The sequence below is a fragment of the Canis lupus genome, chromosome 12, assembly GCF_011100685.1.
Source record: "Canis lupus familiaris isolate Mischka breed German Shepherd chromosome 12, alternate assembly UU_Cfam_GSD_1.0, whole genome shotgun sequence".
NCBI classification, from domain to species: domain Eukaryota; kingdom Metazoa; phylum Chordata; class Mammalia; order Carnivora; family Canidae; genus Canis; species Canis lupus.
In genome coordinates, this window is record NC_049233.1 from 36,043,455 (window position 1) to 36,068,960 (window position 25,506).

General features: G+C 37.2%; 1 protein-coding gene across 4 annotated transcripts in view; it reads left to right on the forward strand.

Moving 5' to 3' along the window:
- Nucleotides 1-25,506, forward strand: part of CD109 (CD109 molecule) — a 130,419-nt gene that overhangs the window by 88,811 nt on the left and 16,102 nt on the right. For 3 of the 4 annotated variants that reach the window (XM_038554538.1, XM_038554537.1, XM_038554539.1), the window contains 10 exons: nucleotides 510-623; nucleotides 2,707-2,925; nucleotides 3,686-3,830; nucleotides 6,209-6,385; nucleotides 16,148-16,229; nucleotides 18,403-18,631; nucleotides 21,712-21,877; nucleotides 23,451-23,641; nucleotides 24,153-24,308; nucleotides 25,351-25,416. In XM_038554538.1, the coding sequence (XP_038410466.1) occupies nucleotides 510-623; nucleotides 2,707-2,925; nucleotides 3,686-3,830; nucleotides 6,209-6,385; nucleotides 16,148-16,229; nucleotides 18,403-18,631; nucleotides 21,712-21,877; nucleotides 23,451-23,641; nucleotides 24,153-24,308; nucleotides 25,351-25,416 (1,545 nt within the window). Of the gene's footprint in view, nucleotides 1-509; nucleotides 624-2,706; nucleotides 2,926-3,685; nucleotides 3,831-6,208; nucleotides 6,386-16,147; nucleotides 16,230-18,402; nucleotides 18,632-21,711; nucleotides 21,878-23,450; nucleotides 23,642-24,152; nucleotides 24,309-24,582; nucleotides 24,645-25,350; nucleotides 25,417-25,506 lie in introns of all 4 variants that reach the window. The other variant, XR_005367920.1, reaches the window with a different exon arrangement.

Sequence of the window (25,506 nt, forward strand, 5' to 3'; positions counted from 1 at the left end):
CATAAAAAGCATGAAAGCTTGCCATTTGCAACAACATGGATAGAGCTAGAGAGTATAATGCTAAGTCAAATAAGTCAGTCAGAGAAAGACAAATACGATATGATCTTATTTGTGGAATGTAAGAAACAAAACAAATGAACAAAGGAAAAAAAGAGGTAACTGAGAAACAGATTGAACTATGAACAAACAGATGGTGACCAGAGAGGAGATTAAAGAGGGGGGTTAAAGAGTATACTTATCATGATGAAAATAAAATAAAATGATAAAAAAATAAAGTCCCTGGGTCCTAGTAGGCATTTATAAAGTGTAGTAATTACTCTATTAAATAGCATCCTATCAATTTATCATCATTGATTTGGGATAAGTTGCTGTTTGTTTTTTGTTGGTAGGCAAGTGGACATTTCTATGTGGAATTACAAGCTTCACAGGTTTTGTGAGATTTGCTTTTAATTGCATGAATGTGAAGCATTTTGATTTGAATAAAATATATATTTGTTTGTCTTTTCCAGCTACAAGCCTTCCAACCGTTTTTCATTTTTTTGAATCTTCCTTACTCTATTATCAGAGGTGAAGAGTTTGCTTTGGAAGTAACCATATTCAATTATTTGAAAGATGCCACTGAGGTAATATATTAAATGTTTTGTTAATTCACACTTCAGGAAAAAAATGGAGAAAACACACAGGGATTGGATTGTTAATGTTTGGGTATCTGGGAATCTAAGCATTTTATACATTTCTGAGAGGCTGGAAATAAATATACTTTGTCAGTGATTTCTTCTACTTATTCATGTCTAAGGATAGTATTAGCGTGTGTCTGTACATTCTGTTTAATTTCCAGCACAGGTTTTCCACATTAGCTGCATAATTTCCTCACTATATCTGAGGCAGGTCATTATCTTTTCTGCTTCCCTGTACCCTTTCCTAGCCTTCCCTGCATCTAGAAGGCGTTGCTGCTTCTCACTGCCATTTTGTGCTCCTTGCAGTTGGCAAGAACTTACTTCTTTCAAGACCTGGCTTGAAACTAGGATGCCCTTCCTCACCCATTCTGTTATGCCTTGTTTCCATGTTTATATAGTGTACTCTATTTTGAATACAGTGTATTCAAAACAAGGCTTTGTTTTTTGAGTCATGTGTCTTATGTTTCCTTTAGTTAGTCAGTTCTCTGGAAGGCAGGCCTATTAGGCCACCGTTTGTGTTGTGCCCATTGTAGTACTAACCAAGTGACTGATTTTTTTCTCCCCTTAGAGTAAGTAGGGGTATGTAATTAATTTCATTATATAAAAATTCCACAACCTCTTTAAATACTATGTTTTATAAATTGTATTTTAAAATTGTACTTAAATTTTTAAAAAAGATTTTATTTATTTATTTGAGAAAGAGAGAGCAGGAGTTGGGGGGAAGGGCAGAGGGAGAGAGAGAAAGCAGACTCCCAGCTGAGTGGGGAGCCCATTGGGGGCTCGATCCCAGTACTCTGGATCATGACCTGAGCTGAAGGCAGACACTTAACAAACTGATCCACTCAGGTGCCCCTGAATTGTACTTTTTAACTTAGTTAACAATTATACATTGTAAAGAGCAAAAGATCTGGAATCAGAAGGCCTGGATTCAATGTCCTGCTCTATAACTTACCAGGAAATAAGTTAATAGTAGTTTCCTCCTCTGTAAAATAGGACTAATAATTATTATTCCTAGAGAAAATATTTTGATAAACAGATGAGAAATGGAAATGGAAAACAACTCATGAAGTATAAGGCTTGGGTAAATGCTGTTTTTTTTTTTTTTAAGATCTTTTTTATTTACTCATGAGACATACACACACACACACACACACACACACACAGAGGCAGAGACACTGGCAGAGAGAGAAGCAGGCTCCATGCAGGGAGCCTACTCGACCCCAGGACTCCAGGATCATGCCCTGAGCTGAAGGCAGGCGCTCAATTGCCGAGCCACCCAGGCATCCCATAAATGCCGCTCTTGATAAGATTGGCAGCTTTGACATACTTTACAAAAGTTTACAACCAATATATGCTTCAGTACTCATCTCTGTGTCATTCTTTCCTTGGAATAATTTAGCAGAGACTCTCGAAGGATGTAATAACACTTCATCTTGTTTGTCTTAGGTGTTTATTAACGGGACCAGTGTCCTAGGATGACTCAGTTAAACCAGGCTGGTGGCAATACCATGACATGAAATAACCTTTCTGGGCATGTCCTTCCCACTCAAAGGCTTTGCATAATGACAGAACTTAATGTTAATGGGCATTTAATGTTAGAAATGGAACTGCTGGGGTGCCTGGGTGGCTCAGTTGGTTGAAGCATCTGCCTTTGGTTCAGGTCATGATCCCAGGGTCCTGGGATCGAGCCCTGCTTTGGGCTCCCTGCTCAGCAGGGAGCCTGCTTCTCCCTCTGTCTGCTCCCCCTTCTCCCTGCTTGTGCTCTCTCTCTATATAAAATAAATAAATAAATAAAATTTAAAAAATAAGTGGAACTGCAGTGCCCTGTTCCCACATATCTGGAGATGGAGGAGAGCATAGAGAAATGAAGATTTTCCTGATGACCCTCTCATCCTATCCTTGGCTGAATCTCTGTCTCATCTTCCTTAGTCTTGAGCTCCATGGATTTAATAGCATTTAACGTGGGGATAAAGCAACACTTTTCTGAGGAGCATTTATTATAGAAAAATTTTGATAATTTTCCTTCCAGGTTGAAGTAATCATTGAGAAAAGTGACAAATTTGATATTCTAATGGCTTCAAATGAAATAAATGTCACAGGACACCAGCAGACCATTCTGGTTCCCAGTGAGGATGGGGCAACTGTTCTTTTCCCAATCAGGCCAACATATCTGGGGGAAATACCTATCACAGTCACAGCCATTTCACCTACTGCTTCTGATGCTGTCACACAGAAGATTTTAGTAAAGGTAAGTATTTGAAGTCTTGAGTAAGTGAAACGGAAATACATAATTGAAAAGGAAATAGAAGATGGTTTTTCTCTTGGTTAAATTTGTTGGCAAGATCTAGTAGGTCATCTCTACCCACTTGGTATTGTCTAATTGTTTTCTCATCTGTATGCAAAGATCTATATTATGTTTTGGAGATAATTGCCAATATTCTCTTTAACTTTATGGTATGCCTGTATAGTGAATCTCTTTTGGAATCAGTTGCATTTACAAACTGTGTTACACTGGGGTCCTAGTAAATCATGCCAAGTGGATATGTAGATTTTGAATTTTGAAATTCCTCAATATAATTGGAAAATATTTTGTAGATTTATTTTGGAGAAGATATTATGCAGAAAAAGACAACTCAGCCTAGTAGATAAGCACTTGTGTTCCGATGTGACAGCCCTAGGTTCAAATCCCAGCTCTGTCAAATGTGATTTAGAACAAGGTGTATAATCTCTCTTTGGATAATAATAGGATTTACTTCAGAGGGTTTTTCTCATCACCTTTTCATCTTATCCTTTGCCATTCCAATTACCATTTCATGAAATGTTTTGTCTACTTTAACTAGAAAGTAAGCGTTTAGTAACAGATTTGGAGCAGGAATAAAAAACAGTATGTATTTTTTCAATTGTACACATACTGCAGATACAACAGGCAAGACGTTTATCTTATTTATATAAAGTTCTCTAAACAGATGAGTGAAGATGATGTTAATTGTGTTACTTTTTTCCAACAGGCTGAAGGAATAGAAAAATCGTATTCACAATCCATCTTGTTAGACTTGACTGACAACAAGTTACAAACTCCCCTGAAAACTTTGAGTTTCTCATTTCCTCCCAACACAGTGAGTGGTAGTGAACGAGTTCAGATCACTGCAGTTGGTAAGAATACAGTCTTATCACCATCACTACTGGTTAATTTGTATATGACAATATAATGTACATATTTTATCTATGTTTAGGTGTGTTTTTTAATTTAGTCATAAGAAAAGAGGTTGCAAAAGTTTTTAGTTGATACCAGCTGCTGAGAACAATAGAAAGACGAGCAGATATGTGTCCTAGGCTAGTTCTTAATTGCAGTGTGCATATGAATCATGCAGGGATCTTGTTTAAAGGAAGATGTTGGTTTATTAGGCTTGGGGTGGGGCTTTAGATTATGCATTTCTAACCAGCTCCCACTTGATGCTGATGCTTCTGGTGTATAGAACACTGTTTGGGTAGCAGCACCCACCATAATGTGGCTGGAGGGTGGGATTATTTCTAAGAGTGGAGCTTCTGGCTTCTGTGATTTTCAGCCACTGGTACATATCAGAATCTTTTATGGAGTTTTGTAAAAACGCAAGCTCTACTTTCAACCCACACAATCAGAATTTCACGGGCTATGTATATTTTGAAAAGGTTTCACAAGTGCTTCTAACTAGAAATTGAGCACTATTGCCTAAAGCTGTTCTCTGTGCAGGAGGCAGATAACCTTTACAGCAGGATGTAAACAACCTACTGATTTCACCCTGTCCTGGTCACCTTCTGGCAACCTGAAAGTATTATTACATCAGCTGTTAAACATAGCTTCCACATAAACTATTTATCTGGTTGCACTTCACAAATAACTGAAGGAAATGTTTAGATTAATGAAGATTAATGAATCTAAATAGTTTGTTAGGTCTTCAAGATTTCAGGACCTAAGGCACTTTTTCAGAGGTTCTTTTACACCCCATCTGATCTAATACTTTCCATTATAACTCAACCAACTAATCCCTTATAGAGTACTTTTTGAGAATCTTAGGCATAATTCTTAAGAAGAATTAAACAAGCTCTCTACCTAGGTGAATAAATTCTCCCATAGTGTTGGGATGTGGGGAGGTGCAGCACACACATGGGGGGATGCCGTACACATACACACAAAGGGAAGGTACTTTTCAGTTTCAAATGCATACCACCATTCTTTACATTGGAATGAGTCTATCTTTAGTTATTGAAATACTCTTGAGGTTTGATTTTTAAGCTTGATGCAAAGAATGATTTTTCAAGTTGTATTTTTATTTGGTTATTTATTTTTAAAAAAATCTATTTTGGTAGCCCAGAATTTTAGTGTGAATATTAGTTTGCTTTTTTGAATTTTGAGACTATAAGTTTATGTTCACTTTGAATGTTAAAAACCATAAAAACATGAATGATAACAATATAACCTCTATTAATTTTTTTTTGTGTTAACATCTTAAGTTTAAGACATCAAATGCCAGCATGGCTGCAGCCTATTCATTTAAAAGAGGTCTTCCTCTCTTTTTAGATTCTTTTTTTAAGGATTAGGTTATCACTAAGTTTTTGGACTTGAAATGGGTAAATTTCTAAAATAAACTAGATGGAAGAGTGTTCTCCATACAACTTAGCCACAGTGGGGTCGGAATTTTTTTTTTAAGATTTTATTTATTTATTTGACAGGAAGAGAGCACAAGCAGGGAGCATCAGGCAGAGGGAGAAGCAAGCTTACTGCTGAGCAGGGGAGGGGGTACCTGATGTGAGGCTTGATCTCAGGACCTCAGGATCATGACTTGAGCCAAAGGCAGACATTTAACTGACTGAGCCATCCAGATACCCCTCACAGTGGGGTAAGAATTGGAACTCAGCCTCTGTATTTCTAAATTTTTTACTTATTTCCCTAAGTCATGGTGTTAGAATGTAGGTAGAGGTGTCTTTTAAGCAGGCATTTTGTTAATTTTATATTACTAACTTTGAAGAATATCCCTTATCTGTTTTGATTCTGAGATTCATTGAAATACATTTACATGTTAATTCTACTTTGTTTTTATTAAAGAGAACACATTGAAAAATATTATAATCTTTACTCTTAAATAATTTCTCAAGTGTTTGTAGTGTGTTAGTAAGAAATCAGAGTGAAGTTCTAGTTATGTGAAGAATACTACTAATAAAACATTTCTTTCTTATATAAAAATGATGGTTTCCTGATGGTCAGTTCCTGATATTTTTGTTCAAGAATGATTTTTTAAACTTCTTTTTTGCCTGGCATATGCCACATCTTTAAATGAACTAGAAGTCTGATTTGTCACATAATCTACAAGTTTGGTGCCACTGTGTAATCAGTTACTTGACCAGTCTCCCTAAAAGCTTGATATAAAGTCTGTACCCTGTTTCAGGTTTGCTTCAGTGTCACATGCCTTCTGTACTCAGCAGAAGTTTCTTTGCCACCAGGAGCTACAATTACTGAGTATTTGCTGAATGTATTGAATGTCTTGTGCTTTCAGGAGATATCCTTGGTTCTTCCATCAATGGCTTAGCCTCATTGATTCGGATGCCTTATGGCTGTGGTGAACAGAACATGATAAATTTTGCTCCCAATATTTATGTTTTGGATTACCTAACTAAAAAGAGACAACTGACAGAAAACTTAAAAGAAAAAGCCCTTTCATTTATGAGGCAAGGTAAGCATTTTAGAAATGTACTTTTATTTGTAAATTTCTTTATTTCTTTTTTTTAGGCAGAATCCACTCTAGACTGTATTTCAGTATAGACTGATTTGTCTTTGCTGTGTGATTGTAGAACTAGATGGTGTTGAAATGTGCTAGAAGCAGTGGGAAACTGTCACCATTCTTCCTGCAGCTAATTGTCACTAATTGCTGCTAACACGTTAAGGAATTAGTGTCTAGAAGGGTTTGTATTTTAATTAGGGACCTGAAATTTAAAGCTACTTAAAAATCTAGAGGACTGAGTGTTCATTTATTCATCACACATTTATGGAGTATCTGCTGGTGCCAGTGTCAGCTCCGCCACTGAGGAAACAGGTCAGGGCCTTTCTTCTCAAGGAATTCTTTGTTCAGTGAAGACAGTCTGTACATACACACATGTGGTGCCATGGGGCAGGCACCTTCTCAGTGCGTTTAAAATGTCAGGTAGGTGGGAGTAGGAGGGCATAGTTTATATGAGGAGGCCCTGCTCATCTCTCAGATGTCAGACTCGTGATTACTGTCCCCTGAGTTCTTGAGAGGCAGATATTGTTCACGCATACCAAATGCTTTGTGTCTGCAACTTGCAAATAGCAACAGTTACTATTAGCTGAGCACTTATATGTGTCAGGCAGTGTTTTAAGCACTTTGTAATTAATGTCTCATTTAATGCTCACAGTGTTAGTATTGTCCTCTTGTTTTTACAGAAGAGGAAACTGAGACACAGAAAAGTTAATTAACTTATTAGCAAGTGAGTAGTAGAGCTGGGATTTGAACTCACTGCCTGGCCCCAGAGTCCATGCACTTAATGTCCATCCTTAGACAAAAACAAAAATGTTTCTAATACTATTACTACTAATAATAATGTATATTTGATTTCCTCAAATACTCCAGAAGCCAGCTACCCAAAATTATGATCTAGGTTTTGCATTTCCATGTTAGGGGACTTCTAGCAAAATCTCTGTGTGGTTGAGTTTATTTGTCTACATAATTTGGGCTACCTGCTGCCCATCAAATTTATGAGGATTAGAATGGTTTATGCAAAATGCTAAAAAAATCTTTGTTCAGTGTAATCTAAAAATCCCAACTCCTAAGTGTTTTGTTTTTGTTTTTTGGAAGGAATGGATTAAATGCAAATAGAGGCAAGCTGTTAGTGATTTTACTAACTTCTCCACAGTTACGAATTAGAAAGCTTAAAGACATATTTTGATGTGAGCTTTTCTTCCAGGTTCCCTCATTATGTAGGAACTTATTTATCCTAAACTAAATTTTATGTATTAAATTTTATGTATTAAATGGTAATAACCAACCCTGTTAAAGGCTTTACAAATGTTTTCATTTAATTCTTTTTTTTACCTTGAGATTACTTATTTGTTTGACAGAGAGAGAAAGAGAGAGAGAGAGTGTGTGAGAGAGAGAGAAAGAATATGCATGTGCACGCTCTGGCATGTGTAAGGGTGGGGAAAGGGGCAGAGGGAAAGGGAGGTAGAATCTTAAGCGGACTCTGCATTGATCACAGAGCTGGATGTGAGGCTCTGTCTCATGACTCTGGGATTATGACCTGAGCTGCAAGAGTTGGATGCTTAATGGATTGTGCCACCAAGGTGCCCTATGTTTTCATTTAATTCTTACAAAAACCCTAGGAGGTATACATACTGATATTATTTCCATTTTACAGGTGAGGAAACTGAGGCACAGAGGGTATATAACTTACCAATGATTATTTCCAGGTGATATGGTGTTGGAATATGTGTTCTTCCTCAGATTGATATGAGATAAGTTTACTTGGCAACATTTTTAGGTTTTTAAAAACCATAAGCTTGGATGGAAAAGGTCTAGGAATTGGCCAAGATGTTTGAGTGTGGCTAATGTGCAAGAGGTCTCAGGAGGCTTCTGATACAATAGTAAGGACATTACATAGGCTCCTATAGGGAAGGAGACAGCAAAGGTTAGAATCTGCAGTGTCCAGTTAGACCAGAGTAAGCTATGAAATGTGAGATCCTGGAGGATGAGCTGGTTGGTATCCAAAACTCTCCCTGGGGTAGGCTGGTACAGACCAGGGCTGAGAGGGAGGAAGGGGGTTGTGAGTCAGAAACCATGTGCTGCATGAGAGGACAAACAGGGAGACCAGGGCTTGGAATCAGAGTTGGGTATGAACTGAGTACTGCTGTGATGAAGGAGATAGTGGTGTATTTTCCACTCAGATTAGAGCCAGGCCCATAGGCCTGGGATGTGGTTAGGTCTTCAGGAAATTCTCGAAGATTTAGCAATTGGTACTTTCCATACAGAGCTGCCCATTTAAAATCATCCTCCTTCATACATATATTTGTGAATCAGTCATATTTAAACATGTAAATACAAGAGCTGCTTTTTTTCAAATTCTATTATAATTAGGTTTAAGACGTGGTACCAAGTGCTGTCTGTGGTACAGTGTGTGCCGTGCTAAGCAGAAAAATGAGATTTTACACATTGCCATAATGGTTACCATAATGGTTATGTTTATAACCATGCCATAATGGTTATGTGCCATAACACATATTTAAGGAGATGGAAAAGTATTTGGGATTGTCATAATTTAACGCTGTACCTTTTGTAAACAAAATTCTATCTTATATTCAGAATGCAGTGTGACTGGCTTCATGTAGAAGTAGGTACATAGGGACTAGACTGTTGATTTATAGTCTGATACACATTCTTTGGGATAATTTAATAAAATAAGATAAAATATTGTTGAAAATGCCACATAATTCCATATTTTATATGCTTTATGGATGGTAATGTTAGCTAGTCAAATATTAATGCTTTAAAAAAAGAGGATCAGTTTTATAGTTTGAACCATTTAAGGAATGATAAAATGATAAAATCATCCCTTAAAGATAATTTCAGTTGTGCTTTAGATACCTTGCTCTGGGTTAGCAGAGGTCCTAAAAAATGAACTCCCCAAATCCTTGGTATCTGTTGGTTTTCCGAAAGGAGTGCTGGTCCCTCAGGCCAGCCCCAGCCAGGTTAAGAGGGCCAACCTGCAGTTATTTCAAAGCCACCCTTTGGGTGGCTGCTTTTCCTTGATGCTTCTCCCTTCCTCACACTTGCTGGTTGTTAGAAGGTGCAGAGGGCCAGAGGGCAGAGAAAACATCATTCTCTAAAGGCCACGTAGTTTTCCAAGGTACCATAGCCATAAACAACGCTACTGCTGTGAAGGAGGCAAGCTCCACCTTGGGGACAGGAGGGTTCACTGGTTACGGCGCCAGCTGTGGAGGCTGTCACACCAGGGCTCGGAATCCTGCCGCCTACGCTGGTTTTCCCACCTGTAAGATAGGGATAATAAAGTACCCACTTCATGGGGGCTGTTTTGAAGATTAAATAAGATATTTTAGCACTTTAACATAGTCAGTGCCCAATAATTGTTAGCTGTAGTATACAGTTGGTTGCATCTGACTGGGGAGTTAGGGTTCATAGTCAGCAAGTAAACCCTGTCCAGCTGCCTAAAAACCAAATGTGAAGTTCTTCCGCTCTCTCCATCCCACGGCAAATCCTTCCACTCAGACAGCATCAGTGCTCACCTGGACAATGCCAGTGGCTTCCTTTTAGAAAATCTCTTTGCTTCTATGTCCTTCAATACAGGTTCCACATATAATAAAAGGGATCTTTTGAAAATGTTAAAGTCATATCACTTCCTTGCTTAAAATTCTCTAATGGGTTCTCTGGTGGTGAATCTGAGGCTGCCCCATCTTGGCAACCCCTCGTCTCCATCTGGAGCCCTCCCTGCTCCATGGTGCTTCAGGGCTTTAAGCTTGCTCTTCCTTCTCCTGGAATCCTCCCATGGCTGGCTCCTTCTCGTCATTTAGGTAGTGTTTCCCTTGGAGTGGCCTTCCCTTTGCATTTAGGAGCTCTTATTTATATAACTTCATTTCATTTTCTTCACCACACTCAACATTATTTAAAATGATTTCTTTTGCCTATTATCTGTGTGTCTCCTGCATAGAATGTAAGCTCCATGACAGTGGAGACTATGTTTAATCTTTGCACTATTGTATCACTACATAAGCACCACCATAAATACAGACTGGATGAATGAGTTACTGTCAATATTAATTTCTTTGGGCCTTAGGTTCCTTATCCTAATGCAGAGATTGGGCCCACAACATCTCTTAAGTACTTCCACAATGCAGCAATTGTTTCCAAACATTAAAGGTTTACCTGGCCTTGGCATGTTCTTATAAGCTAAGAAATGGAGCCAGTGGCTTCAGCTCACCTTTTGAGCTGGTGAAGTGATTGATGGCAACCGACACAATGGAGCTTCCCCAAATACATCATTTCACATGCTGAACTGAATTGTATTTCAAAGTTGTGGACAATAGCTTCTTGGTATAATGATTTTCATTATGAAATCAGTGTCTCATTTCAGAGACTTTGTTTTTTCTCTTGCCATCACATTTGCCAAAGTCCTCTAAATATACTGTAGTTGTTTTTATTTTTTAAGAAATTAAAGTGGCTTTGGCATGAGTCATGATTATATTATTTAAATGTCATTTATGAACAGCGCATTGTTTTACTTAAATCATGCTTGGCCCAGGAGCCTTGTAACCTAACCCATTGTTTTTTTGGTCAAAACAACAGCTACATCATTGAATGAAGTTTCTTTTGCTGTCAAAAAGAAAAATAGAATTGTAAATTGAAAACTGTTTTGGGTAAAGACTGGAAATCCTGTTAATTAGAGATTTAAATCACTTGTTTTCCTCAAATATTTAAAAATGGAACCCGGGGCTCCATTTTTCAAATGAGACTCAGACCAAGCCTAGTTGAATACATTATATATATTTTTTCCATTGAAATAAAAAACAGGAAAAATAGGTCTTAGAATTCTGATGCTGCTCTGGTCCTTGCAAGAATGGCTACAGGCAATAGTGAAATTGCTGAAAACCTAAAAACCCAGGGAAGTTCTTATTTCCCATATTCCATATCATACAGAGTAAGGACATTGATGATGATTACTTTTCTCTTAGCACAGAAAATATTTTTATCAGCTTTTTACCAGAGGAAGTGAGTGACAGAGTCACAATGAGCTGATTTTACTTCTTTTATTTATATGTAATTTTGATACTTGAGGTATACCAAGTGAAATTATCTTTTTTTCTATATATTTCTATGAACAGTATTTTCATCTTTATTATGATAAATTGTAAATATTTTACATTTATGGCTATTCCAAAGAAAATTCGTAACCCAGTAAGTGTGTAGCTTATCTGACCCTTTATAAACAATAGTTCATGTTCATTATCCTATCACCCTCTTGACTTCTTCTGTATTCTAATATAAAGAAGTGTCTGTTAATTCCTATTTACTATTGCTTTCTAACTCAAGAGCTATTCTTGAAACTATGACCTTGGGGCAATTCTCTTATTTCCTCATAAGCTTTTGGAGAAAACCATATTTTTGCCTTTTTCATCTATTACGAAAAGTCTCCAACTGAGGTGACTATGCTTGAATGTTGAATTGTATTAATAGTGAACATCACAGCTGAGTCAACAATGTCCTTTACTGCTTGTGGCATGGTTGATTTGCAAGGGAAGCAGTTGAGGATTCTCTAAGGATGCATGGCTGATTTAAGGTGAGGAAGGAAACTTCACAGGATATTCCTACTAGAAGAGTCATATTAGTTCCTCTCTCTAGGTTCTGATTCTTTCCTTTGTTCTGCTATGGGAGCAGAGCTGGAAGTTTGGAGTCTCAGTGTCATCTAAGCCAGCTCAAGAAATGCACTCTGCAATTGGAGATTGTCTGCGAGTCCTCCGCCTCCTCTGGGCTGGCTGCACTGTAGAGGAATGGTGCGAGTTGTTGATATTAAAATGGGGACTGTTGGAGGTCAGCCACCTGAGGGGTAATTTCCATAAGCACTGATCTCATCTGCATGATCTCATCTCTCTGGTTTTACAATAACTCATACTTGGAACTGCAGTTGTTGACGTGACTTAGGGGCTTGGAGACACATGGTCCTCTCTTTAGAAGCTGGTCCTTCTCACAGAGATGTTTCCTGTAGTGATGGTGGGTCCTGAAAGCTTTCTTTTCTTCTTTTTCCTCTCCTCTCCAGCCCTAGTGTCCCCTCTCCTCCTCTCCTCTCTCTCTTGCCTTCCTCTCTCTTTCCTTCCTCTGTCAGATTGAGTTCACAGTTAAACTCTGCTATCTGGGGATCCCTGGGTGGCGCAGCGGTTTAGCACCTGCCTTTGGCCCAGGGCGCGATCCTGGAGACCAGGGATCGAATCCCACGTCGGGCTCCCGGTGCATGGAGCCTGCTTATGTCTCTGCCTCTCTCTCTCTCTCTCTCTCTCTCTCTCTCTCTCTCTCTGTGATGACTATCATAAATAAATAAAAAAAAATTAAAAAAAAAATAAATAAACTCTGCTATTTGGTGGATTTAGTCCTGAATTGGAAATTGAAGAATGTCTTGGATTCTTTTGCTAATTTCCTTTGTAAACACTAGAAAGTTTTTCTGCTTTTCTGTGAACCCTTACTGCCTCTGAAAAAGGAAGAGATTATATGCTGTTTTTTTTTCAAGGTTTGGAAAACTCAAACATGTTGGAGTGAACTAGTGTTAATAATGCCTATCATTTTTTTCCCTATTCTTGTTTGTTTTCTTTTTTGAATATGTAGAACATTAGTATGCTTCCAAAAGTCCAACATACTCTAAAAGGGGTATCTCTCCCTCTTGTATCCCTTCTCCCAGCCCCTTGTGGGTAACTTCATTAGTTTCTAGTTTCTTTCTCGCTCTCTCTTTCTGCAGAAATTAACATATGCATATATATTTTCTTATTTCCTCTTTTTCTTACACAAAAGGTAGCGTACTATACTTCTCCACTTAACCGTGCATCCAGGAAATCAACCTGTATGAGTTCAGAGAGCTATTTCTCATCTTTTTTCACAATTGCATAGACTCTACTGTGTGTATGTGCTACAGTTTGAGTTTACTCAAGCAATCTCCAGTTAGGGGGCATTTAGGTAGTTCCAGTATTTTTGCAATTACAAATAATGCAATGAATAATTTTCTGCATACATATTTTTTGTATTGTTGAAGGTATATCTTAAGGGTATAATCTAAGAAGAGGGATTATTGGGTCAAAAGGTGTAACACTCCCCTATAGCAGTTGTACCATTCTGAGTTCCCTGTAGCAGTGAACAAGGTATTGGTTTCCTTACAGCCTTCCCAACAGAATGAGTGGCCAGACTTTTGAATCTTTGCTAATAGGATGGGTGAGAAATGGTATTTATCTATTTATTTTTTAATAATAATTTATTTTTTATTGGTGTTCAATTTGCCAACATACAGAATAACACCCACTGCTCATCCTGTCAAGTGCCCCCCTCAGTGCCTGTCACCCATTCACCCCCACCCCCTGCCCTCCTCCTCTTCCACCACCCCTAGTTCAGGGAAATGGTATTTAATTTGGATTGCACTTATGATGAAGTTGAACATTTTCCCACATATTGAAGTTCATCTCTCTTTGCTTTTTTTGTGAAATTGTTCTTGTCTTTTGTCCATTTTCTTTTTTGTAGGAATTTACTCTTTTTCTTTAAACTTAAAAGTACTTAAAAGGTACTTTATATATGTATAGGTATGCAGTAATAATACATAAGGATATATATAATTTATTATATAATTTTTATGTTAATATTAGGGACATTAGCCACTTATCTGTGTGTAGCACATATATTCTTCTAACTTATCATCTTTTAACTTTGCCAATAGTGTGTTTTGCCATGGAAAAGTTTAAAGAATTTTTTTGTGGTCCTATTTAGTACATATTTTTTTTAAAAAATTGGGTGTTAGAAAGCCTTTTCCTATGTCCTTGGTATGGAGTGATACTTCTTGTTTATTGAGGGCTTGCCGTATAAAATAGGTGCAGTGCTGAGGACTTTTCATACATTAATCACTGAAAAAGCTCTGTGAGTTAGCAAGAAACAGCAGCTTTGGGGACATAGACCTTGGCTAGTTTCTGGCTTCAATACCTCCCGGCTGCATGACCTTGCACTTGGTGTGCTCTGAGTACCAGTGTCCTCATCTCTGAAGATACTGTCTCTAAATAGCATCTACATCATAGAGTTGTGAAAATTACCTAAGTTCATACCTGAAAGGGCTTCGAACAGTTCCTGAGACATAGTGTTGGATCAAGATCGGATATTTAATTATTATGCCTTAATATTTCAGTTTCAAATATCAAGATTCTAGCCCCATTCTTTAAAGAGAAATTCTGACATTACCAAAATGTTGTTCATATTTCTTTTACTATAGGTCTTAAAGATCACCATGAAACAGAGTCTTGTTTTTTACATACTTTGTCTTATTGTTGCTTAAATCAGATGCTCAGATCTGGGGTTTCTGGGGAAGGGCTCAAGGAGGAAAGTTTGGGACATGGCAAGAGCAGATTAACTGTAATTTTAAACCATTAATGCTCATGTTATGTTAGTTAAATATGAATAATTACTTATAGTTATTGATGCTTCTAAAATGTAGTATTTATAGATTAAACTTTTTTTTGTTACTATAGTTTACTAGGGATTGAATTAAACATTTTATAAATGCTTATGGTTTCCAGGCTCTATGTGACCATGCTGCAAAGTTCATACTGTGTGATATCACCTGCCTATAGTAGAGTCCGGTAATTTACAGCAAGAGTTCTTGGTTATCAGAGAATCATTGATAATGCCTTGAGTTGGACATATTTTTGGCTCCTGCTTATGCTTGCTTTCTAATGATAAATTATTGCTATTTTACTTTCATTTTTAGCAACTTAGTTTGTTGTGGGTTGTTTGGTGAATCTTTTAGTGTTTGGCCTGTGATTTTTTGGTCATTGGTCTTTGAGACTGCATGCATTGCTTTCCGAATATGAAACATCTGTCTTATTTGCAACCATTTATTTGTGAATGTGAAACATCTGCTTTTATTAAAGCAGCTATATGAGCCTTAACCCCCTTCTCAATTTACTTCTATAGTAAGACTTCATTACCACTGCTGGGTTCTTTTTTCTTTTTTTTTTTTTTAGTGAGAATATGGAGTTGATGTGGTGGGTAGGCCAGTTGATCTATGGCCAAAAAATTTTAAAGCAATTGTCTTAGATTATTTAGCTATTTTCCCCTTCTGTTGTTGGCCTAAAAATAGGAAGTATTTTTACTTTTCCTTTTAGCCCTGAACCTTATTTATGATAGTTTAGATAGTACTTTTCTTAGGTAGCAAATAATTTTAGATGATTAAGCATGGAAACTGTTGTAGTTAACATTAGAGTTAAATAAATCTTGGCCTTTAGTTTGCTAGCTTTTAAAGATTTTATTTATTTATTTATTTAGACTGCATGTGTGTTGGGGGAGGGGCACAGGAAGAGAGACTCTTAAGCAGACTCTGCACTGAGTGTGGAGCTCAACCTGGGCTTCATCTCACAACTCTAAGATCATGACCTCAGCTGAAATTGAGCTGGACTAGTTTGCTTCCTTTTAACTGGCTAGAATTGTTGTCTCTGTTGTAATATTCTTCTGAATTTAATTTGAAGCTATTACAGTTCTTATATTGCAAATTCTGCTTGAAAAGTCTTGATATTTTGTCTCTCACAGCACTTAACACAGAAAGTATTTAATATTAGTTGTTGATTTGGTATCTTCTTTTCCATTCTCTGTTCATGTTTCCTCAGTATGAAGTCATGATTAGAAACTTTCATTCATTTCAAGTTGTGATTACGTTATCTACTTTTATGTCTTCAGGTTACCAGAGAGAACTTCTCTATCAGAGGGAAGATGGCTCTTTCAGTGCTTTTGGGAATGATGATCCTTCTGGGAGCACTTGGTAAGTACGTTTGTTTCTTTTTAAAGATTTATTTATTTATTTGAGTGAGAGAGTGTGAGTGAGTGCAGGGAGGGGCATTGGGAGAAGGAAAGAGAAACTAGCAGACTCCTCACTGAGCTCAGAGCCTGACTGGAGGCTTGATCTCAAGATCCTGAGATCATGACCTGAGCTGACATCCAGCATTAGATGTTTCTCCAACTGTGCTACACAAGGGCTCCCATTTGGTAAATGTTTTTACTAACAGAACAAGTCTGTCATGTATGAGCTCTCATTAGGTCAAAATGGCCATGAAATGTACAGATGTGTTCCTATAGTGTATAGTGTAGGTTGCTTTTCCTGTAGCCTGGTTTTAAAAGAGATTTTCCTTTTTACATACAGTTTTAACACATTAATAAGTAAAATATTTTTATTGAGAAAAGATAAGTCATAAATCCTTTTTTTGTGTGTGAAAAGTAATAAAAGTACTTTATGATGATGGTGCAGTTGACAAGAAAAACTGGTTAGAGATATTGATTGTGACATAGTTTGGTTTTGTTTTGTTTTAGAGAGAGAGAGAGAGGGAGCATGTGAGCAGGGGAGGAGAGTGAGAAACAGAGGGAGAGGGAGAAAGTGAATCTTAAGCAGGCTCCATACCTAATGTGAATTGATGGGGCTCAATCTCATGATCTTGAGATCAGGAGTCCATTGTTTAACCGACTGAGCCACCCAGGCACCTCGACATAGTTCATTTCTTAATCGGACATGATCAATACAAATTTTGTATTAACATAGTCAACATAGTTTCTTTAAGATTATTTTTTTGTGAAAAACAGCGATGGAATTAAGTAATAAGAATCCAGATCTCCTCCAGAATGGAATCTTTCTGTGGCTGATTTTGGATAATTATTTTCTCTCCTTGCACTATTGTCAATTCTACATTTCACCCAGAAGAAGATTGATTAGCTGTAACAGTCAGGTTAGACATGCATGCTATGGTAACAACAACCCCCTAAAATCTTAGTAGCTTAATTAACAAGAGCTTCTTTCTTGCTTGTGCTGCATTTCCACTGTGGGTCAGCAGAGGGCTCTATAGTCTTTGCTCAGCTGCCACCATCTCCCCAAGGAATCTCTAGGTCGGCTCCAGCCTGGAAACAGAAGGCTGGAGTATCCAACACTGGTCATTAGGTACTTTTGCCTGGGTACAACATTACTTCTGACTTTATCATTATCAGAGCTGGTCACATGGCTGTGCTTGACTTCAAAAGGGCCAAGAAGTAAAAGAGGATCAGATATTACTGAATATTAAGATTTATCACACCTAAACATTTCATAGGGGGGAACCATATCTGCTTCAAATTTTCTTTTGGCCTGTGTCAGAATATAGATCCATAAATAGAAAGGTTTCTGTGTTTTATTGTTTGATGATCTTTTCACATAAATATTTATTGTTCTGTAGCAGGCTTTGGCAAGTTCTTTCTGTAAAGGCTCAGATAGTAAATATGTTAGGCACTGCAGGCCACATTGAGTCTCCGTTGCATGTTGTTTTTTCTCCCCTCCCTTCCCCTTCTCTTTCCTTCTTCTTTTAAAAAACATTCTCAAGGGGAGGGTGGTAGAAGGGAGGCATATGTAAATAGACTCTGGGATGGATTGGATCAGATTTGGCTCAGACAGATTTGGTTCATAGGCTGTAATTTTCTGACTCCTGTCCTATAGGAGAGAAAATATCCATTTTCTCTAGTTAAAAGTACTACAGATTGACTGTGAACTATATATACTTCATCCATGGGTTTAGGGCTGAGCAAAGTATATAATGGGATATTCCTTGGTAAATACCTAGAACAGTCCAATGATGATAACGTTGGACAATTTAATTCTCCTAGAGTGTCGAATTCTCAACCTATAAAATAGTGTGTGTAGGAGATTAGATGATTTCTAAGTCTTCCCAAATCTGGTATTTTGGGAGTTGACCTGGAATTTCTTGGCCACGCTCAAGTGGAAACTGTGTCTACCAGCAAGACTGAGATGTTTATGTTGTCTCTTTGTTGCCTTTCTTCCCTTTGTTCCTTCTTCAGGGATTATCCTTCTGTGAATCTTGTGGTAGAGAAAAAATGTTGTTATTGTTGTTTTCTTGCTCAGTGTTACTTAGAGGACTTATAATGTGTATTTTATGCAACTTTTCTACTTTTTCACCTAGGTTGTCAGCCTTTGTGTTAAGATGTTTCCTTGAAGCTGATCCTTACATAGATATTGATCAGAATGTATTACACAGAACATATACTTGGCTCAAAGGACGTCAGAAATCCAACGGTGAATTTTGGGAGCCAGGAAGAGTGATCCATAGTGAGCTTCAAGGTGGCAATAAAAGTCCAGTAACGCTTACAGCTTATATTGTGACTTCTCTCCTGGGATATAAAAAGTATCAGGTATTTAATCTTTAATTTAATAAATGATGGGTGGGAAATAACAAGGAAGGTAGATCTTGATAGGTCAAGAATGTGTCTGGAGACTTTAAAGAGTTTTGCAATTTTACATCACGTTGGAGATCTGAATTTGGGCATCTTTTTGCTTTGCATTTGTGACCATATTCTTAAATCTGATAATGAAAATATGAACCCACTCTTTCAGAATAACTAAGAATGCTTTCTAATATAAATGCTATTGTACTTGCTATTGGTAAGATAAATTAATACATATTTTATCATTGGAAAGGCTAACTTCTTAGGGGACTAAAAATTCTTCAGAATTTGGGAATGAATTCTAGTACATTCAGGTGGTGAAGGATTTTTGTTTGTTTCTAAAATATCCTGGAGCAATTACAACATCTGCTAATTTAGTACAAAGTATACCCACTCTCTAAAAATCATGTTAAATGGGCATGGACATCTGGATGAGAATGAGTATGCATGGGAAGTTATGCTAATAAGTTTGATTTTGCTCCAGAACTGTCTCAGTGATTGATGCCTTTACTGGTTTAATGGCAACTGCATTTCACATGATTGAAAACAGCCATTCTTGATAGTAAGCTCCTACTAGTAAACTCATACTATTTCGCTAGTCCAGTACTAGGCACATGTAAATATACCTTTTCCCTGAGCGTAGAGCTTCAACACCTAAGATCAGATATGAGTAAAAAAGCTGTGTTTTTTGCTGTCATCTGAGTTCATGATAATCGATGGTAGAAACCCTGACAAAAATTCTTTTTATTTCTTATACCTTCTAGGGAATGGTGCCTATTTACTCAGAAACTGAAAAGTAGTGTTTCTTTCCTTCTTTTTTTTTTTTGAATCTTTCCTTTTCTTTCTTTGTATTTACTTAAATTTCATGTAGTTAACATACAGTGTAATACTAGTTTCAGGTGTACAATATAGTAATTCTGCACTTCCATACAGCACCTAGTGCTCATTACAAGTGTACGTCTTAATCCCCATCCTCTATTTCACCCATCTCTCTCCCTCCTCCCCTCTGGTAACCATCAGTTTGTTCTCTATAGTGAAGAGTCTGATTTTTGGTTTGCCTCTCTTTTTTCCCCCCTTTATTCATTTGTTTTACTTCTTAAATTCCACATATGAGTGAAATCATAGGTATTTGTCTTTCTCTGACTAACTTACTTCACTTAGCATTATATTTTCTAGCTCCATCCATGTCGTTGTAAATGGCAAGACTCCATTCTATTTTGTGGCTGGGTAGTATTACATTTTGTACACATGCACACATATACATCTTCTTTATCCATTCATCGGTTTATGGACACTTGGGCTACTTCCATATCTAGGCTATTGTAGACAATGCATCTCTAAACATCAGAGTGCATGTATCCTTTTGAATTAATATTTCTGTATTCTTAGTGCAGTTGTTGGATTACAGGGTAGCTCTATTTTTAATATTCTGAGGAACATCTATACTGTTTTCCAGAGTGACTGTATCAGTTTGCATTCCCACCAACAGTACAAGAGAGTTCTCCTTTCTTCACATCCTCACCAACACCTGTTATTTCTTGTGTTGTTGATTTTAGCCAGGTGTGAGGTGATATCTCATTGTAGTTTTGATTTGCTTTTCCTTGATGATTAGTGATGATCACTTTTTCATATGTTTATTGGCCACCTGAATGTCTTCTTTGGAGCAGTATCTTCTGCCTATTTTTTTTTAAAGATTTATTTATTTATTTGAGTGAGAGTATGCAAGCAAGGAGAGGAATAGGGAAAGGGAGAGAATCCTCAAGAATCCCCACTGAACACAGAACCCTATGCCAAAATCATGACCCGGGCTGAAATCAAGAGCTGGATGCTCAGTCAACTGAGCCATCCAGGAGTTTATGTTCCATGACCAAGCCAGCCAGGTGCCCCTCTTCTGCCCATTTTTAATGGGATTATTTGTTTTTTGGGTGTTGAATTATATCAGTTCTTTATATATTTTGGATACTAATCCTTTATCAGATATGTCACTTGCAAATATCTTCTCCCATTTTGTTGGTTGTCTTTTAGTTTTGTTGATTGTTTCCTTGGCATACAAGAAGCTTTTTATTTTGATGTAGTCCCAGTAGTTTATATTTCTTTTTGTTTCCCTTGTCTCAGGAAACCTATCTAGAAAGAAGTTGCTCTGGCTGATGTCGAAGAGGCTACTATGTTTTCTTCTAGGATTTTTATGGCTTCAGGTGTCACATTTAGGTCTTTAATCAATTTTGAATTTATTTTTGTGTGTGGTGTAAGAAAGTGGTCCAGTTTCATTCTTTTGCATGTAGCTGTCCAGTTTTCCCAATGCCATTTGTTGAAGAGATTGTCTTTTTCTCATTGGATATTCTTTACTGCTTTGTTGAAGACTAACTGACTCATAGTTGGTTCATTTCTGAGATATGTATTCTATTCTGTTGATGTATGTGTCTATTTTTGTGCCCTTACTATACTGTTTTGATGACTACAGTTTTGTAATATAACTAGAAGTCTGGAATTGTGATGCCTCTAGCTGTGCTTTTGTTTTTCAAGATTGCTTTGGCTGTTTGGGGTCTTTTGTGGTTCCATACATATTTTAGGATTGTTTTTTAGCTTTGTGAAAAATGCTGGTGATATTTTGATAGAGATTCCACTAAATGTGTGGATTGCTTTGGGAAGTATAGACATTTTAACAATATTTGTTCTTTCAATCCATGAGTATGGAATGTCTTTCTGCTTCTTTGTGTTGCTTCAATTTTTTTTGTCAGCATTTTGTAGATTTTAGAGTATAGGTCCTTCATCTCTTTGGTTGGGTTTATTCCTAGGTATTTTCTTATTTTTGGTGCATTTGTAAATAGATATGATTCTTTTATTTCTCTTTCAAAGCAGTGTTATTTTTAAAATGAATAGCAAATCTTAAAATGTCTGTGATCATCATTGATTCCATTGCCTAGGACAAAGGTGCTTAAACAGACACTGAAATTATTTTTTGAATGAATGTTTGAAAATACTTTTTGTTTAAATGTGTGGTAATGGGTTATTTTGAATAGTAAAATATATGTTTTTTTTTTCCCAAGCCTAATATTGATGTGCAAGAGTCTATCAACTTTTTGGAGTCTGAATTTAATAGAGGAATTTCAGACAATTATACTCTAGCTCTTATAACATATGCACTGTCATCCGTGGGGAGCCCTAAAGCCAAGGAAGCGTTGAATATGCTGACTTGGAGAGCAGAACAAGAAGGTAATGCATGGGGTCATTTGAGATTATTAGACTGCTATGCATTATGAAATATACGAGTTATGTGAGAAAGTTTTGTAAGCCAGATATGAAGATGACAACATTTACCTCTTTCTTCTTCTTTTTTTTTCATTTACCTCTTCTAAATGGGATGGTAAATGAAATACAGATGAGTCAGAGAGGTCTGACATGGCTGCTTCTGTTCTTGCATTTTTTTTTTTTTTTTTTTTTTTTTGTTCTTGCATTTTATAAAGAATTTCAGGGCCTGGGTATTTCCTTCTTTTAGATATGTCCTGTATGTCAGTTACCTTTTGAGTTGTCTGATTCCATTTCTGGTTTGGTGGCTTTGAGTGGTTATTTTAGGACATTGGGTTGTGGAGAGACTTGGGTTCAAATTCTAGTTATACTACTTTTGTGAAGTTCAGTTTTCCTGACTATAAAATGTGAATAATACCCAGCAAAATGGTAATTAATAGAAATGCAAATGCCAGAAAATGCTGTTAGTGAGTTGGATGACCTTTTTTTTTTTAATGGGCTACAACAGGATTAAAAGTACAGGTGTTGCTACTTCCCAAATGGCCTCAGGGATCCAGGTAGGGGTGTGTGTGTGTGTGTGTCTGTATGTGTGAGAGGGAGAGAGAGACAGACAGACAGATATGGGGATGAGTGGGGAGAAGTAACTTTAGGTAATGTTCACCAATTCGAAGCCCCGTTAATTCAAGAAGGGATAATTGTTGAAAGTGCTTCGAGATTTCGAAGACTATAAAAAATATTGCATTATTGTTAACAGTAACTTAGACTGAATTCTTATTATCTTTAGTGCCTGTTGCAGTGTTGGGGACTAGATTGTTGCATGGAGACTGTAGGTCTTGACATTTCTTCTCTGCTTGTCTAAGTGGTAGTTATTTCACATTCCACCTGAGTGTGATCATCATCTAAAGAGTAATATTTGAGATGGGGGAGGGGGCGCCAAGTAAGAGGTTCCTCTGAGGGTAGCAGGAATATCTCTAGGAAGATTGTTGAATTGGCTAGGGTCCTTCATTTTTTTCTTGGGGGCTTGGATTTTGAACTTATAACACCAAATTTCAGATAATGAAAAAAAGGAGAGGTTTCTGGGAATATTAGAGCTGGCTAATGGCAAATTCCCAGAACAGGGTTCTTTCTAATGTGTCCTAAAATATTTCTTGGGATGGCCTAGTCAGAAAACTTATGTACATTATCTTCTGGAGTATAGTATGTTTCTCTTTTATTTATAGCTGTTTAGTCTCAAGCCAAACATGTGGAATTTCTCTTGGGAAATTATTTTTATCAAAACATCCTCAAAATGAGGAAAAAGATGAAAATTTCCAAGTTGTAATAGTTTAGAAAGTGACCTATAAGTACATGTTTACAACATGTGTGTCTGTGTTTGTGAATACCCATATATTTGCATGGCATAAATATATAGACTAATGTCTCTCTCTCTATATATATTTATGCCAGTCAAGTAGGACTTGGACCAGTGTAGGAATATTTAATGGGTATAAAATGTAATTTTTGCTCCATTCATCAAACTATTATTACTTGTCTCCTGCAGGAGGCATGCAATTCTGGGTGTCATCGGAGTCTAAACTTTCTGAATCCTGGCAACCACGTTCCCTGGATATTGAAGTTGCAGCCTATGCACTGCTTTCACACTTCCTGCAGTATCGGGTTTCTGAGGGAATCCCGATTATGAGGTGGCTAAGCAGGCAAAGAAATAGTTTGGGAGGTTTTGCATCTACTCAGGTGAGTGATGGTAGGTTTTCCTTTTTTAAACTAAGTAATAGTTTAAACATATATGTATGTTTTTAAAAGAAAGAAGTGGTTGCTTTTCTCATGACTTCATAAAATTGGCAATTTAAAAATTTAGTACCTTAAGTCAAAGGTCTAAATTGCCAATTTTAATCTTTTTCTCATCACAGATGTAAACATCATATGTGATATGTATACAAAATAAATGAGTTCCCCATCTATATGGGCCATCTTTCATATGTGGTAACCAATATAGTAGATATTCAGTTTTTTTTCTTTTTTCTTTTTCTTTTTTTTTTTTTTTAGATATTCAGTTTTAGTCAGTAGATACCTTCCAAACCTCTCCTGTACTGTAGGTCAAGAACATTAAAAAATGAATAAAGGAGAGCTGCACCCCCAAGGAAGGTGAACGAATGCATTGTGGGTGTCCTAAACATTGCTACCTTTACTCTTTGGTGACCTTGACATATACTTATATGCACACATGCTTTTCTTTCCTCTATAGGACACTATCATAGCCTTGAAGGCCCTATCTGAATTTGTAGCCCTGATGAACACAGAAAGGACAAACATCCAAGTGACTGTGATGGGGCCCAGTTCACCAAGTCCTGTAAAGTTTCGGATTGACGCACAGAACCGCTTTCTCCTCCAGACGGCAGAGGTGTGGACAAGGGGGTGGTTATTTAAAATTAAATACAGGTGATTCCTTATGCTGGAATGCTATTTTATTTCCATTCTATTGACTTCAACAAAAACTTGTCTCTAGAGCTCTGTAAAGAGACTGGGAGGAAGGAGTACACTCCTTTGGTTGAATTTGCTGAGCTGGGGAAGAAAGGAAGGGATAAGAACTTTGGAAAGATTTTGAAAAGGAGAAAATATGGGCTCTATCATGTTGGGAAAGGAATGAACACCTGCTGAGTTCCTATTCTTTGCAGGCATTGTGCCAGATTTCTTTACATGTGCTATTGCATTTGCTTCTCAAACCAACACTAAGAAAGTAAGTACTTTGATCCCTCCCATACACATGATAAAACAGGTTGAGAGAGGTTAAGTAACTTAATCAAGATCATGTTGCTACTAACAGTAAAGCTAAGATTTGAACCCATGATTTCAGACCATATTCTTTCCAGCTGTACCGCATGTCCTCTTAGGAGATTGATAGAATCAATAGTAGGATTCTTACTTTGAAATAGGATAAAGGCATATCATAGACCCTAACTTTATTCCTGTGGTTAACCTGGTGGGAAGCTGAGAATAATGGATGAAAGTGATAACTTCAAGGCTGGAAACTGAGGAAGAGGGTTGATGGTGAAAGAAAAAGGAGTAGTGTTAACTAAAGTACAGTGATCATGCACCACTGTGTTCCAGGAGGGCCAGAGGATTAGGTGCTGACCAAGGGAGATTGGAGGAGTGAGATGATTTTTGTTTCTTGTATCTCTTGCTTCAGCACCTATTGAAGGGCAGGCAGCCCTATCACCTCTTCAAAGGGTAGAGATGAGGGTGAGTGAAGAGTGGGCCTTTCCTTTGCCTTCATTTCTCTTACCTGGTTGGCCTATAGCTGACATGTGAGGCCATGTACAATTAATTCTTAGAGCTTTTCACAGTTGGCTTATACTCCTAGCGAGGGATAACACTGATTTCTTGTGCTATCTGGAAGGTTCTAGATATGGAGCCTTGTTCACTTTCTTTCTATCTTTATTCAGCTTGCTGTGGCACAGCCAACTGCAGTTAATATTTCCGCAAGTGGTTTTGGATTTGCTATTTGTCAGGTATGTAACAATGTTTATTTTTGTTTAGTTCAATATGACTTGTGATGATAATTCTTTTGTTTGGGGTACTGCTATATCTGTAACTTAGAT